Source organism: Pelophylax lessonae (assembly GCF_965119305.1).
Source record: "Pelophylax lessonae genome assembly, chromosome: 12".
Lineage (NCBI taxonomy): Eukaryota > Metazoa > Chordata > Amphibia > Anura > Ranidae > Pelophylax > Pelophylax lessonae.
Genome location: NC_138779.1, coordinates 40441994 through 40459139, shown reverse-complemented (window position 1 = coordinate 40459139; position 17146 = coordinate 40441994). Strand labels below are relative to the sequence as shown.

The 17146-nt window shown below is 42.5% G+C and overlaps 1 protein-coding gene across 5 annotated transcripts in view; it reads left to right on the top strand.

Annotated features, from left to right (window-relative positions):
* Positions 1-17146, top strand: part of LOC309567856 (kazrin-like) — a 228340-nt gene that overhangs the window by 141264 nt on the left and 69930 nt on the right. For all 5 annotated transcript variants that reach the window (XM_082273358.1, XM_082273356.1, XM_082273357.1 and 2 more), the window contains exon 4: positions 11412-11582. In XM_082273358.1, the coding sequence (XP_082129484.1) occupies positions 11412-11582 (171 nt within the window). The remainder of the gene's footprint in view (positions 1-11411; positions 11583-17146) is intronic.

The window sequence follows — 17146 nt, the reverse complement described above, 5'->3', positions numbered from 1 at the left end:
TGGTTTCCTTTCATGCCACCCATTGTGTTGCTATCTGTGATTGATCAATTTGATCCTATGGTACAGACAGGGCCAATCACAGCCCATCTGTACCATGTGGTTAGCTTTGAATAATCACAACAAAACAAACCGATTCAGTTTCATTTAGTAAAATGCTTGCTTATAGCAATATAATGAATTGCTATAAGCAAACATAATATGTTAAAAAAAAAATACTGATCACTCACTTCCCCAGTGTAGTACAATGTTACTTTGATAACATATTGCTCTGGTCACAGTGTTTAAAAACAAAAATGTAATTAAAAAAATGTTTTGTTTTTTTTTTTCAAACTGTCACCAGTGTCCCTGATCACCGCCACACCAGTCAAATGATGACGCTGGACTGCGCTGGTGACAATATACATATATATATATATATATATATATATATATATATATATATATATACAGTAAACCCCCCTCCATTGCGAGGGTTACATTCCGGACCCAGCCGCGAGAAGTGAAAATCCGCAAAATAGGAAAACTCTATTAAAATGCATTGTAGGCATGTTTTTTTTTTTACTGTCACTGTACATGTAAAAGCATTTTAAGGTCTTTAAACACACTTTTAAAACAATAGAAACTCATTTAAACACATAAAAGATACTGAGAGACATAGCAAGAACTATGGAAAACACAAAAATATTTCATTTTTAATGATTTATATAGTAAAATAACATTACAAAAAAAACACAATATACCGGGACCGCAAAAACTGAACTGCGATGGAGTGGGGGTTTATATATATATATATATATATATATATATATATATATATATATATATATATATATATATATATATATATATATATATATATATATATATATATATATATATATATATATATATATAGAGAGAGAGAGAGATAATTTTTTTTTTTTTTTTATTTCTTTATTATTTAAAAAACTATGACATATAATTACAACGTACAAAAAACCCGCCATGCCTCTTACTAAATAACTTGGACTGTCAGCTTTCCAAAAAGGGGTAATTTGGGGGATATTTCTACTGTCCTTACATTTTAGGGCCTCAAGAAATGATATTCCGTCAGTACATCAGGATTGTTCAATTTTCAGATATATACCATAGTTTGTGGACTCCCTTTCCTACAGTCTGAATTAATATACACTGATTTGGGTTATTTTCACCAAAGAAATGTAACCATACATGTCAGGCTAAATTTCTGAAGAACTAATATTTATTTGCAAAATTTTTTAACAGAAATTTAGAAAAACGCATTTTTTTGTTTTTCAAAATTTCCTGTTTTTGTTTATTCAGTAAAAAACCCAGCGGTGATTAAGTACCATAGTGAAAGCTCTAGTTGTGTGAACAAAATGCTAAAAGCTTAGTTTGGGTACAGTGTGGCATGACCGCGCAATGGTCATTAAAAAATGCGACATTACTGAAAGCTGAAAATTGGCCAGGGGTGAAAGTGTCCGGTATTGAAGTGGTTAAATGAAAGCCTTTTTCACTGAAATCCAATACTGCTTCAGGGCTGCAGTAAGCAGTAAATATTAATAGCTTTTTGTTTTGTGAGATTTTACAGTTGTGAAAGGTTTATGAAAGAGTAAGGCCTTGTTGGTACGGGCGATGATGCCTGTATAGCATGAAACGATCGTTCTTGTCAGTCTCAACTTCCAGCTGTGGCGTGCAGGCAGCCCATTGAAACCTATTGGGATGCACTGGCTGCACAAACACAGCCGCTGGTCCTAATGTAAGAAATGTGTGGGTGCAGGTGAGTGACCCCCCGGTTGCACACTATGTTCAGGTCCACTCACCCACCTGTCACATTATGACCAGCAGCTCTGTCTGCGCAGCCGCTGCATCCTATGAGACTCTAGTGGGCTGCCCGCACCCCTGGAAGATGAGACCCTCCAAAAACTGCACATTGACTCTATAAGGGCATCATCAGCCATGTGAACAAGGCTTAAGCCGAAAAATCTAAAGAAGTGTGAAAAAAAAGGCAACAAATGGTACATAGAAACCCCCTTAACCTGTTGCCGACCGTCCGCCGCAGTGCAAACCAATGTAGGTATACGTCAGTTGCTAGGGGGCCTAAGGGGGGGGGGGCAGCTAGGGGTGAGCTCCTGCCCCCGCTCGTCAGCGTGGACTCCGATGCACGGGGCAAGTGGCTCCAATTGCCGCCTGACACCCGCGATCGAGACAGCTGACCGTTCTTCTCCCTGGAATGATCATAGAGCCCCTGTGATCCTTCTCTATAGGAACACAGGTCTCTATGGTCATTTCACAAGCCACGCCCCCCACAGTTAGAAACACGCCCCTAGGTACACATTTAACCCCTTTGATTACCCACACTGTTAACCCCTTCCCTGCCAGTGTCATTGTTACAGTAACAGTGCATATTTATAGCACTGATTACTGTAGTAATGTCACTGGTCCCCCCAAAAGTGTCACAAATGTCAGTTAGGTGTCCGATCTGTCCGCCGCAATGTCACAGTCCCGCTTAAAATCACAGATTGCCGTCATTACTAGTAAAAAAAAAAAAAAAACAAACAATAAAAATTACAAATCTTTCCCGTAGTTAGTAGATGCAAACCAATCAAAATACGCTTATTGTGATTTTTTTTTTTTAACCAAATATATGTAGCAGAAAACAAATTGGCCTAAAATGTTAAAGAAATTTGATTTTTACATTTTTTTAGGTAATGTTATATAGAAGAATGTGAAAAATATTATTTTTTCAGAATTGTCGCTCTTTTTTTGTTTATAGCGCAAAAAATAAAAATCGCACAGGTGATCAAATAGCACCAAAAGAAAGCTCTATTGGTGGGGAAAAAAGGACATTATTTTTAATTGGGTTCAGCATCCCATGACCGTGCAATTGTCCGTTAAATTAACGCAGTGCCGAATCGCAAAATATGGTCTGGTTATTAATGGGGCAAATCCTTCCGGTCCAGAAGTGGTTAACTAGAAGGCCCGGTCACTGATAGGAGTGTGGGAAGGATGTGCCACTGTTCTCAGTCATGGAGCCTGGAGCTCTGCTTTAAGTTTAAAATGGAAATGAAAGGCAAAACATTTGTATGTGTGTATATATATTTAAGTGATCACATTCCCTCTGTTCTCAGCTACATAAGTGCTGGGGGAGGAAAAATAGCAGTACACTGAGCTTCCCAGTGAAAGGCTGTGTGGAGTGTGTCAGGACAAGTCCGATCATTGGAGGAGAGAAAGCGGAGTTCCCAGCATAGCTAGAGAACTGACCACGCTGTGTTCTCCTGCTTAGGGCGGTCAGTTTTTAATATTAAAGCAGAGGGACTGACAGGATCACCGGGGATTTCACAACAAGGAAGCAATACAGAGAACAGGAGACTTCCTCATACAAGTACATGGTACAGCAGGCACATATCAGGATGTATATGAAGAGTTGGGGTAAAAAATGCTTTAAGTTTTAAATCCAATAAATACATTCCAGGTGCATCAAAGCGAAAGGTGTGCAAAGTCATATAGGCTCATTTTCTATCTAAAGCAGCCACAGCCTGTGTAGAAAAACCTGTGTCCCTGCCAGCCTCCTGTAATGGAGGACTCGATCTCTGCGGGGAAGCAGTGGTCAGACCTATAGCTCATGCTGCCTGCTGATTGGGAAGCTTTGACTTAGCAGAGGGAAGGTTGGACTTCTGCAGAGAGACCACTGCTTCCTCACAGAGATCAGGAGTTGTCCTTTGCAGGAGACTGGCAGGGGACAGGTTTTTCTACCCAGGCTGTGGCTGCTTTGGATAGAAAATGAACCCAAATTACTTTATACACCTTTTACTTCGATGCACCTGGAATGCATTTACTGGATTTCCGGTGCCACTCTGCACTATACTGGCAGGGGACAGGTTTTTCTTCTCAAGCTGTGGCTGCTTTGGATAGGAAATTAACCCATTGGACTTTGCACACCTTTTGCTTTGATGCACCTGGAATGTATTCACTGGATTTTCCGGGGCCACTCTGCACTATACTGGCAGGGGACAGGTTTTTGTACCCAAGCTGTGGCTGCTTTGTATAGAAAATGAACCCATAGGACTTTGCACACCTTTTGCTGTGATGCACCTGGAATGTATTTACTGGATTTCCGGTGCCACTCTGCACTATACTGGCAGGGGACAGGTTTTTCTACCCAGGCTGTGGCTGCTTTGGATAGAAAATGAACCAGTAAAACCTTGCACACCTTTTGCTTTGATGCACCTGGAATATATTTACTGGATTTCTGGGGCCACTCTGCACTATACTGGCAGGGGACAGGTTTTTCTTCTCAGGCTGTGGCTGCTTTGGATAGAAAATGAACCGGTAGGACTTTGCACACCTTTTGCTTTGATGCACCTGGAATGTATTTACTGGATTTCCTGGGCCACTCTGCACTATGCTGGCAGGGGACAGGTTTTCAACCCAAGCTGTGGCAGCTCTTGATAGAAAATAAACCGGTAGGACTTTGCACACCTTTTGCTTTGATGCACCTGGAATGCATTTACTGTATTTCCGGGGCCCCTCTGCACTATACTGGCAGGGGACAGGTTTTTCTTCTCAAGCTGTGGCTGCTTTCTAAAGAAAGACTGCAAGGTTGAATTCACGCTGGCAGTTGTTGACATAACGTGTTGTCTGTAGACTTTGAAATCTGCAAGTACAATGCCAGCTATTTCTTTCTTGATGTACTTGCCGCTCTAGGCCATAGGTGAATGAAATCATAAATCCTACGGGACACAATAGAGTCTGTGTCTGAAACAAGCCGGGGAGGGAGAGAACTCTTCCTGTGCCCGGTTATTTGGACAGCTGTAACTTTCCATGCCAGTTACTGCCGGTGGCAGCTTGAGTCTTCATGAAGGTACATTCCTGGGTGTGGGACTGTTCACCTTTAAGCCATTCCGGTGGTTGTTTCCATGCCAGCAAATTTTGCCCCCCAGAAATGTACCTTCTTCAAAACAAGGATGACCTTCAGTTCAGGGCAGGAGAGGACGCCACGCAGTGAATTCAGATGACTCGGAATCCGCACATGACATTTCTGGTGATTAGGATTGTGGAGCACTTTAGTCGTCCAGCTTGAAGGAGGTCTGCAGAGCTTTTTTAATTCATAAAAGCATTTTGAAAAGTTTTCTGTGCAATTTGCAAGGATCCCTTTCAAGGTTATGTACAACATCTGCTCTTCGTTTTTTTTATTTGCGCACTATAAAACAAGAACATCTGGAAGTTTCTGCATTCAGGGACCAATATTTCTGGACTGTTCTAAACAGCCTGCTTGATATAATTACTAGGTGTTCTCAATTCATTATGCAACATTTTATGCAGTATGCAGTATGAACGTGCTTTAGGGGGAACACCTAGAAATGTTAGTTGTGTCAATGTACACATCACCTGCCTTCAATTCCTCAACATAGGTGCACTTCTGTTGCTTGAGCCTCATAGCTGTATATCTGCAGTGTGAGATCATCTAAGGAACGGCCACCTCTGACTGCTAATCTTACCAGATTTGGTGATCTCTATTGTGCTGCTCACTCTTCTCCTTGCTGGAGAGAAAGCCGTACCTGTTCTGTCCCAGTTTCATGTGTCTTGTACTGAACTGCATTACCCAATTCAGTGCTGGGCACTTTCACTTCCTTCCCAGGCCAAATTGCACTGTTGCACTTTGAATGACACTTGCATGGTCATGCAACTACATTTTTATAATTTTTTTTTGAGACAGATGGAGCTTTCTTTTTGTGGTATTTAATCACCACGGAGTTTATTTTTTGCTAAACAATTAAAAAAAGACCAAAAATGAAAAAAAAAAAAAGTTTTTCTTAGTTTGTTACAAAATTTAGTAAAAAACGAATTTTTCTCCTTCACTGACGGGGGCCGACGGGCTTCACTGACGGGGGGCCGACGGGCTTCGCTGACGGGGGGCCGACGGGCTTCGCTGACGGGGGGCCGACGGGCTTCGCTGACGGGGGGCCGACGGGCTTCGCTGACGGGGGGCCGACGGGCTTCGCTGACGGGGGGCCGACGGGCTTCGCTGGCGGGGGGCCGACGGGCTTCGCTGGCGGGGGGCCGACGGGCTTCGCTGGCGGGGGGCCGACGGGCTTCCCTGGCGGGCACTGGCAGGCATGGCTGATGGGACTGCACTGATAGACAATGCACTGATTTATCAGTGCAAACTCCACGTCAGGAGAGCCGAATATTGGCTCTCCTCACGCGCTGTCAGCGTGAGGAGAGGAATGCTGATAACCGCTATTTTCTATTTACACTGTGATCAGCTGGGATAGGACACAGCTGATCACGTGGTAAAGAGCCCACGTCATAGGCTCTTCACGGCGATCAGAGATGCGATGTGTCCGAGCGACACACTGCATCATCGATAGCCGCAGAGCACAAGAGCAACTTGTTCTGAAGGACATCATATGACGTCCAGTCAGAACAATGAAACCTACACCCGGCTGTCATTTTGCTATAGGCCAAGCGGGAAGGTGTTAAAGTGGTGGTAAAGTCTTATTGGACACTTCTACCTACAGCGAAGCTTATTATGGGGCTTACATGTAGGTACAAGAAATGTTTCCAAAATGTGCACCGTTTCTCTGATTCAAACACCCTTTACATGCGCTGACGCAGTAGCTTTGAGCTCAGCATTTGAGAGCTTGCTCCTGTGATAATGAGGGAGAAGAAGAAGAGCTAGGAGTCTCTTAGCATCGCCCCTAGCAAAGTAGTTTGAATCGGCTGGAAATGTGTCAGCAACAAGGCAGGACGGAGTTTTTCAGTCAGGCTTCAGGAGGTGCGTAAATGGCCTACACTTATAGCAAGGACATTATTCAACTTTGGCCATAGCTGCGGTTTGTTTTGATCTAAAGGCACCCCTTACCTGCATAAGTCGTTTTCTGGTAAAGGTGAACTACGCCTTTAACTGCCTTCAGGTCTGCCCTGTAGCAGGTTTACTGCCGCAGGGTGGCGCTTGTGCACCAGATCATATATATATATATATATATATATATAATATGCGTGATCTGACATTTCTGGGTAGAGGGCACACTTCCGCAGAAGCCAATCAGTGAGTGCACGGTACCCAATGTCCTTTGGTACCCGCCGATCATTAGGCAGAGAGACAGAACTGTGATCTGGCCTCGGTTCTGACAGTGGGGGAAGGGATGAAATTTGTGTCCCTGCAAAGCAGGGAATAAAATCCATTACATCTCCTAGTAAAAGCATCTAACACAGTATTGTAAAACCACTGGAAGGCACGGTGTCCAAACTATGGCCCTCCAGCTGTTCAGGAACTACAATTCCCATCATGCCTAGTTATGTCTGTGAATGTCAAAGATTTACAATGCCTCATGGGAAGTGTAGTTCCGTAACAGCTGGAGGGCCATAGTTTGGACACCCCTGAAGCACCCCTGAGGTTAACCCCTTCCCAGCCAGTGTCAGTACAGTGACAGTGCATATTTTTAGCACTGATCACTGTATTAGTGTCATTGGTCCCCAAAAAGTGTAAGAATGTCCACCGCAATATCGCAGTCCCGCCTTAAGACACTAATCGATGCCAGGCACTCAGAAGTTACCTTGGGGGGGGGAAACTATAACAATCAACTCCGCACCTGTCTTTTTGACCCCCCCTTTCCCATTAGAGCTAGCAGTGTCTACTTGCAGCCATAGACATAACATTGCTGCCTGATCCCGCCATAACGGGGCCACAATGTCTCTGCCAGGCTTTATGTATAATTCCACTCTCAAACACCAGAAGATTGATTTCTCCTTTGTCCTCTTTCTGCCTCTGCAGTCAATTCAGGAACCTTCTTTTTTTTTTTTTTTTTCTTTCTTAACCGTTGCATCAGCCGGAATCAAAGGCTGTAATTAAAATGGCGCAGGCATTCCATTCTTTCCCGTTATTGTCGGTTGTATCATGGTCAATTTGAATCCAATGGCTGCCTATGAAGTAAATGCGAGCAGGCAGTGTAATTGGAGGCCCATTCTCATTCATTGTTCCTCTACCAGTTAATGAAAGAGAAGTGGAGTCATGTTGTAATGCAGTATACCCACGAGCCTCCTGCTTTACTGATCTCTCTGAAATTGAATCGGCACATACAGAGAGCCCACGGGCTCAGAGCTAGTAAATAGTTCATATGACAAATGCAACCTCATCCCTGCATGACTGCCAGCCAAACGGGCCGCCTGCGTGTTTCTAGAAGTTAGAATGTTTGAGGTCAATTTTATTACACATTATTTTTTTACACGTTTTACACATGCATATGTTTTTTTTTTGTTTTTTTTTTTTTTATATGTTCATCTACACTTCAAGATAAACTCTGGAATAAGCGAGCATTGTCTAAGTACATTCGTCGTGTATTTTTTCTTGAATCTTGGAGTGCTTTGTGTATTTCTTCCAGATCCAGTGTGAGATTTTCCCTCTGCAGGAATTTCCTGTAATAAAGACCGCTCACTGCTGCTCTCTCTCCTTCTGCAGGGTGACAGGTCTTGACTCCTCCCCCTCCTGTAGTTTTCAGGCAGCCTGTAGTTTCTCATGTTTCCACATTTTCTCATGTTACAGCCAAAAAGGTAAATGTATTTTATTGGGATTTTATGTAATAGACCAACACAAAGTGGCACAAAATTGTGAAGTGGAAGGAAAATGATAAATGGTTTTCCATTTTTTTTTTTTGTAACCAATAAATATCTGAAAAGTGTGGTGTGCATTTGTATTCAGCCCCCTTTACTTGGATACCCCTAACTAAAATCTAGTGGAACCAAATGCCTTCAGAAGTCACCTAATTAATAAATAGAGTCCACCTGTGTGGATATATACAGGAGCTGTGTTACTGGCCAGATCACCAGGTGAAAACTAAAAGAAAAGCGAATGCAGCCACCACATCTAATTATTGGTAAGCTGCAATATACACCCAGAAAAATGTTGCAATTACAAATGTTTAGGCTTTCTCATGTCTATTTCTTTTGTTTGTATTGTATGACACAAAAAATGTTGAGAAACAAAAAGCCAAATCTGACCCATTCCACACAAGACTCCAAGAATGAACTGGACAAAATTATTGGCACCTTCTCAAAATTGTAAGAGATAATTGTACTCCAAGTTTGTGATGCTCCCGTAATTTGTAATTAAACTCGCCTGTATCAATTAGCAGGTGCTGACATTATTTAACCCGCAACCAGTTAAAATGGTGAAAAATGAACTGAACCTTTCTGTTGTGCGTCTGGCATGGAGAATAGAAAAAACAGCAAAGAATTGTCTGAGGATTTGAGAACAAAATTTGTGGAAAAGCATGGACAGTCTCAAGGTTAGAAGTCCATCTCCAGAGATCATAATGTTCCTGTGTCCACTGTGCGCAACATTGTCAAGAAGTTTACAGTCCATGGCACTGTAGCTAATCTCCCGAAACATGGACGAAAGAGAAAATTTGATCAGAGATTGCAATAAAGGATCGTTCGAATGGTGGATAAAGAACCTCGATCAGTTTCTAGACAAATTCAAGCTGACCTTTTAGGCACAGGATACAACTGTGTCAGCTCGCACTATACGTCGCCATCTGAATGAAAAAGGGACGCTATGGTAGGAGAACCAGGAGGACCCCACTGCTGACACACAAACATAAAAAAACCATATTGGAGTTTGCCAAAACTTACCTTAGGAAGCCAAAATTATTTTGGGAGAATTTGTTATGGACAGATGAAATAAAATTACAGCTTTTTGGGAAAGCCTATCATTCTTCTCTACTTCTTCTACTACACTTTTTCTGTACTACAGAAAAATTAAACGAGGCCTTTAAAGAAAAGAATACAGTCCCTACAATCAAACATGGAGGTTCACTGATGTTTTGGGGTTGCTTTGCTGCTTCGGACACTGGATGTCTTGACCGTGTGCATGGCATTATGAAATCTGAACACTATCAAAGAAATCTGGGGGGCAATGTTGGGCCCAGTGTCAGAAAGTTGTGTCTCCTTCAGAGGTCATGGGTCTTACAGCAGGACAACGACCCAAAGCACACATCAAAAAGCACCCAGGTATGGTCTAATGGCACTTTTCCACTGCAAGTACCGGCTCGGCTCTACTCAGCCCTGCTTGGCCCTGCTTGGCCCGGTTTGCTTCTCCAATGCTGGTACCACATGGTACGGTGTTGGAACGGTTCGGTACGGTATGGTTTGCTTTTCCACTAAAGTAGTACTAAAGTTAAGTGGGTGGGATAACAACGGAGTGGGTGGGATTCTCTGACCAATCAGTGGCTAGTAGTGACTGCATGCAAAGGATTTTGGGATATGGTACCGGGTATGGTACCTCTTGGAACCACAATCGAGGTGGTACTGTTTTTGAGAGCCATACCGTTCGGTTCATGCAGTGGAAAAGTGCCACCGTACCAAACCGTTCCTACACCATACCATGCGGTACCAGCCGTGGAAAAGCACAAAAGCGAGCCAAACCGTTCGGTTCCATGCAGTGGAAAAGCGCCATAAGACAAAGCGCTGGAGATTACTGAACTGGCCAGCAATGAGTCCAGCAATGAGCACCTGTGGAGAGATCTCAGAAAAACAACTGGGAAAAGGAACCCTTCCAATCTGAGAGACCTGGAGCTGTTGGCAAAAGAAGAGTGGTCCAAAATTCCAGTAGAGAGGTGTAAGAAACTCCTTGATGGTTACAGGAAGTGATTGATTTCAGTTATTTTTTTCCAAGGGGTGTGCTACCAAATATTAAATTGAAGGTGCCAATAATTTTGTCCAATCCATTTTTGGAGCTTTGGGTGGAATGTGTCATATTTGGCTTTTGGTTTCTCCACTTTTTTTGTGTCAAATTAACAGAAACAAAAGAAATAAACAGATGCCTTAGTCCCCGTTCACACTGGGGCGACCTGTCAGACGACCTGGTCGCCTGACAGGTCGCCTTCCACAGAGAAGCTGTGGACCCGTTCTAATAGGAGCGACACAAGTCGCTCCAACTTAGAAAAAGGGTCCGGAGCTTCTTTGGGGCGACCCGGAGCGACCTGCATTGACTTCAATGTTATGAAGTCCGTGCCGGCCGCTCCGAGGTCATGGTGCGAGCAGCGTGCCGCGACCTGTGAGGTCGCCCGGCGAAGTAGTGTCGCCCCAGTGTGAACGGGGCCTAAAGGATGCCCAAACATATTGTAATAGCTTTCTGGGCAAAGTGGTGCATTATCTGACAAATGCAGGGGTGCCAATATTTTTGGCCATGACTGTATTACATTTTTGGTTTTGGTGTTTTTTTTTTTTTTTTTCTTCAATAATTTTTATGAATTTTCAATTCAATATTTGTGGAATCTTTTTGGTTTTGGGTTTAATTCGGCTTTAATTACCTTCCACTTCATTATATTATCATATTTCGCAGCAACGCACGTGTAGAGTGAGTGACCATTGACTTGTACTTATCTTTGCCACTACTTTTTCTCTTTCAGGAGAGTGAAGATGCAGTTAAAGTATTAGCAAAGGAAAAAGATCTTTTAGAACGGGAGAAGTGGGAGCTTCGGCGCCAGGCTAAGGAGGCAACCGACCATGCCAGCGCCTTGCGATCGCAGTTGGATTTAAAGGAGAATCGAATCAAAGAACTTGAAGCTGAACTTGCAATGGTGAGATATATATCAAACTCACTTTCCTATCAATATATACTTGAAATTGTTTTAAAGCGACTTTGTCGTCAAACTAATCGTGCCCATAGAATATATACCTGTAATGAAGAAAGTGAATTCTTACCTCTCCTGCGCCTCTGAACATTGGGCTAATTCAGAGAAATGGCCAACCTACGTCTTCAAAAACCGAACCTTCCTGGAGTGTCAATTTCTTGGCTTCTCACAAGGCTCAGAGGTTCCTTCACCAACCTCCACATCAATATTGCACGCTAGTGTTGTGGATGGCAGGAGGAGCCAGTCAACGCTGCGTGGACCAGGAGATCGACACTCATGAAAGTGGAGCTTCCTGAAGAAGATTTCCATCGGTCATTTCTCTGGATTGGAGCAGCATTCGGCATTATGGTTGTCAGGTGGGGTATTTTCTTCTTTACAGGCCTTTTGATACTATATGGGTCTTTTTAGTTTGACATTTGTAGGTTTAAAGTGCACCTGTAGTGTTGGGATACATAATAGTGCAGAGGAGAAGAGAGAAAGTAGGAACATTTGTTAGGTTGTAGTGCATTTTGAAAAAGAATGTAACAACATTTCTCTTACGTTCATTGACCGACACAGCCTCTTCGTATTCTTGACCATAGGATTCAAAGTGCCAACTACAGGGGTAGAACACTAGGCACAAAAAAAAAAAACACAGCACCACCTATGGGAAGTCCTAGCTGGTATAACAACCCCCTGTCTGCTCATGCTAGTTATTTCTGCTTACTATTTCAGGAGTAAAGACCTAGTTCCCTGCTAGGACCTGTGGTTCCATAGCTTTTTTTTTTTTTTTTACTTGTTTTCCTTGGGAAGGGGAGGTTGGTTGGGTGGTTGTCTTGTTTTCCTGGTTGTTCCTGTTCTTTGTTTGCCCACCCCTCATTGAGGTACTGCTTTGGGTCATCCCTATGGTCAAGAATAAAAGGAGGTTGTGTCCATCAATGAACGTAGGCGAAAACTGGATTTTTTTGTTACGTAAAATCCCTTCCTCTGTGCTCATTGATGGACATAGCACCCAACTCTCTACTGTCTACTTGGTTCTTTTTTTTACCTGTATAGCATACAGTTGTGACTAACCGGATAATAGCAGAGAGGGGGGTTATACCAGCTTAAGACTGCCCATAGGCAGTGCTGTGTTCTTTTTCTGCCCAATGTCCTACTCCTGTAGGTGGCGCTATAAACCCCATGGTCAAGGATGAGAAGAGGCTGTGCCCATCAATTAACTCAGAGAAAGGGATTTTTTTGGTGAGTAACAAAAAAATTCTGTTATTCTGCCCACAGACAACTGACACATAACACAACTGGATAAGGTTAGGTTGAATGAGCGTTGGCCATACACATGTCACTTTGAAAATGCACTAAAACCTTCATTTTTGGAAGATAGGGTCGGCCTCCCCTATGTCTTCTCCTCAGCATTATGTTTACTCCTAAATTACAGGTTCTCTTTAACATGGTGTGAACTGTGTAAAGCTATAGTTGTGGCAAGGCTGCATCTTGGGTAGGCTCAGATAGTCCTGGGTGTCCATATGGAATCATTAGAACAGTAATTGCCCCATAGTGCCACTGTTATTGGTATTCTATGTCTTATTTCACCTGTATTTTCATACTCTTGAAATACCGATAGACATGTTGATAAGGTAAAGAGCGAACAGCTGCTTTGATGTTTGATCATCAATTTCATGATCTCGGTCTACATACCATAAAACTTTATAGCGCCAGATTCTCCATCTGATGTAAGGAAGAAAGTCAAGCCATGGAGAGCTTGCTTCAAGGAAACCTTTCATGGGAAAAGCATAGGGACAGCCATTGCTGACTACTCCTTAAAATGCCTGGGATCTGGTTGTTAACTCACTGGCTTCACTAACCTAGAACACATATAAAAATGGAGGCTCCTGATTTTTCCTCCAGCCTTCCCAATGATCTATATACTTGGCCAATGTAACAGCCAAGTAACTGGCATCTTTATTAGGAGATCCGCAATGGCTGCTGCTTTACCTTCTCCCTTGATAGGGTTACTTTAAATGTCATCTCTGTGACCTGAAATGATGAACATTCTGTAGAGGGGAAGATAAATCAACGGCATGGGAATCTCTGAATAGAAGAGAGAGGGTAGAAGTAAAGGGGGGCACAAACACAAATCTAGCGGGTACATTTGGCAACACACAGTGGGGTTGATTTACTAAAACTGGAGAATCGGGTGCAGCTGTGTATGGGAGCCAATCCACTTCTAACTTTAGCTTGTTAAATTAAGCTTTCACACAAAAAAATAAACTGGAAGCGGATTTGTTTCTTTGTAGAGTTGCACCAGACTCTCCAGCTTTAGTAAATCAACCCCAGTGTGACAATCTACTAACGGTATATTTTGATTGGCTTACAATGTTATATTTTTTAAGGGCAATGCACGTAGGTGGTCATATAAAATGACAGCCTGTAAATCTTGGTGGCAAAAGCAGAAATGATGTAACTCCTGGCAACCAATCAGATTAAACTCCTAGCGGTGTACTACGTGTTACATATAATGAAGATAAATGCAATGCTACTAATGGTAGCGATATTATGTTCTCGCTTTATATCCAACTTGTTTTACAAATCGCTTGAAGAGTCTTTAAAATTACCCACCCTAAAAAAAAAAAAAATAATAATAATTTATCAGAATAGTCCTGTACATATGGATTTCAGCTGCGTAGAAGGAGCATTAACAACGATTCCACTAACCGCCGTGCAGCTTCATTGAGGCCCTTTAGCTTTAGTTTCAGGAGGTTAAACACATCTTAACAGGATTGGTAACTCACTTTAAACAAGCTGCTAGAATTCCTAAATAGGCTTCAATAAGCTTCAGCATTACTACAAGCTTGATAAAAGCCTTCTAAAGTCAGGTAACAGCTTGTCTATGGGCTTTCGTTCAAGTCAGAACTTCTTCACTCCCCATACAAGTCTATGGGAGTTAAAAGTTGGCTTGAAGCAGGTCCAAAGGAGGTCAACTGCAGGACAGGTTTACCTGTCAATCTGATTTTGAATTATCTCAGAGGTGTCAAAAGCTAACTTATCGAGACAGCCAACACAGGCTCTTAAAGTGATAGTCAGCACTCGTATAAAGATCTATGTTTTTTTTTTTTTTTTAATAATAATCAGGATTTCTTTATTAAAGGATAATCTAATAGAACATACCGAAAGAAAACTGAAGTAACCAACCTGACATGATAAATACAGGTTGTACAACAATTGCAATCCAAATTAAATTAAAGAAAAATTAAAGAAAATGAAAGGGAACAAATAAATCCATCCAATCATTAGGAGGGGAAGCCCACTCCAGTATGATCCCATAACATTGGGTATTACATGTCCTTCGATAGGAAGGGCTGTATGTCTTCCAAGGGGACAGGGGAAGGGAAGAGGGGGGGTGACAAAAATGGTGGAAGAGAGAGGAAAGGGAAGGAGTCTAAATCCAAGTCTTGGAGGCGCTACAACAGTACAAGCATGGAAACTTTATATTGGGAAGTCCATAGTAGCCCCATTTTGTCAAACTTCCAGGGGCAGCCATGACAGATGTATGTCAATTTGTAAAGGGGCAGCGCAGCATCTATCGAGGCTTCCCAGGAGGACAGTAGGTGGATGAGAGGACCATTTGCAAATAATCACTTTCTTAGCATAGAATAATAAATAAGAGATCAGTAGTTTGCTATGGTAAGGCCCTGAGCGTCATCGGAGATCCCCAATAGGGCAAATGCAGGAGATCTAGAAACCGATAAATTATTATTAAGGTCAAAAACCTCAGACAAAAAGGCCTGGAGCTTAGGACACTCCTAAAGGTCTATGTTTAAACACAAGCTGGAACTGAAGTTTTCTCTAAATAGCCTAAAAAAATAAAAAAAAAAAGCTGCTTAAAGCGGTGTTCCAGCCTCACCCCCTCCAAAAAGTCAGCAGCTACACATACTGTACACATACTGTAGCTGCTGACTTTTAATTATAGGACATTTACCTGTCCTGGAGTCCAGCGATGTCGGCACCGCAGATGATGTTTCCTTTGGCTGTCAGGTGCCGCTGCCATTGCCGGTGAGGGAACCCGGCAGTGAAGCCATGCAGCTTCACGGGCGGGTCTCTAATGCGCATGCACGAAGCGTGCTACGCATTTGGATTGGCTCGGCAGCGGGGGAAGGAGGAGGGGGCCAAACCTCAGAGGGATGTCTCCCAGAAATGGGGAAGGGTACCTGTCAAAAACAGGTACCCGCCCCCCTCCCCCCCTAAAAGGTGCCAAAGGTACCAGAGTGGGGGAGGAAGCAAATGAGCAGAAGTTCCACTTTTGGGTGGAACTCCGCTTTAAACTCCAGGACATGTGAGTCAGCAGGAAGGACCACAGCGGTTGACAAGCATTCAAATCATCTAATGGTTGAATACTTGCAGCATCGGGGGAGTGGAAATGCAACGGCTTTTCAATACTGACCACCGGAAAAGCAAGTATATTACTTCTTTTAGAGGTGGTCTATTTAATAAAAGTAACCCAATGGTGACAGGGACATTTTAAAGTGTTACTAAACCCAGGACCCTGAATTGACTATATCTGGTCTCCCACAGTACATGGAAATGCAATAGTTTTAGTAAATATAAACTCTCCTCAGCAGTATTTAGCAGTCTTGTGACTTCTATTAGTGTCTGGTTAAAGCTTGTAGTCATTTTCCCATAAATGTCTTATGAGGCTGCAGGACCCCTGACCCTCTGTCTGGACAGTGCTGTGCTGATCACACTTTAGGTGTGTCTCCCTCCCAAGAAAAAAAAAAAAAAACTCTCTAGCAATACACACCAAACTGAGCGTGAGATGTTTTGGGGGTAATGCAAGAAGGGGAGGATCAGATAAGACAGGATCAAATGGCCTTTTTACACAATGCAGAGGATTAACCCCTTAGGTTTCACAGTGAGTATAACAAGCATGCTTTATTGCATATACATACTGATTTTACTGTTGTGGGTTTAGTAACACTTTAAGTGTGTATTCTTTTAACTACTTAACCCCCAGCCCAATTCTGACATTTCTGTCATACATGTAAAAATGTACATTTTTTTTTGCTAGAAAATTACTTAGAACCCCCAAATATTCCCCTTTTTTTAAGCAGAAACCCTGGAAAATAAACTGGTGGGTGTTACAATTTTTTTGTTTTAGGTTATTTGCTCAGATTTTTTTCAAAAGCAATTTTTTTGGGAAAAGTACACATTAATGGATTTTAGAAAACACAATATAATACCCAATTTTTTGTAAAATATAAAAGATTGCTATGCCAAGAAATAGATACCAAACACATGTCTCCCTTTAAAACGGAACAGTGACAAAACTACGGTACATTAAATTATCCGTAGGCAACAATTTAAAAGCCTTGTACTGGTTATCAGTTTAGAGTTACACAGGGGATCTATCCCTTGAATTATTGCTTTCACCCTGACGTTCGTGGTGATACCTCACATGTGTGGTGCGAACTTTGTTTACATATGCGTACGGGACCGGCGTGTGCGTTCAACCTTTGCACTTTTTTTTTTTTTTAAAT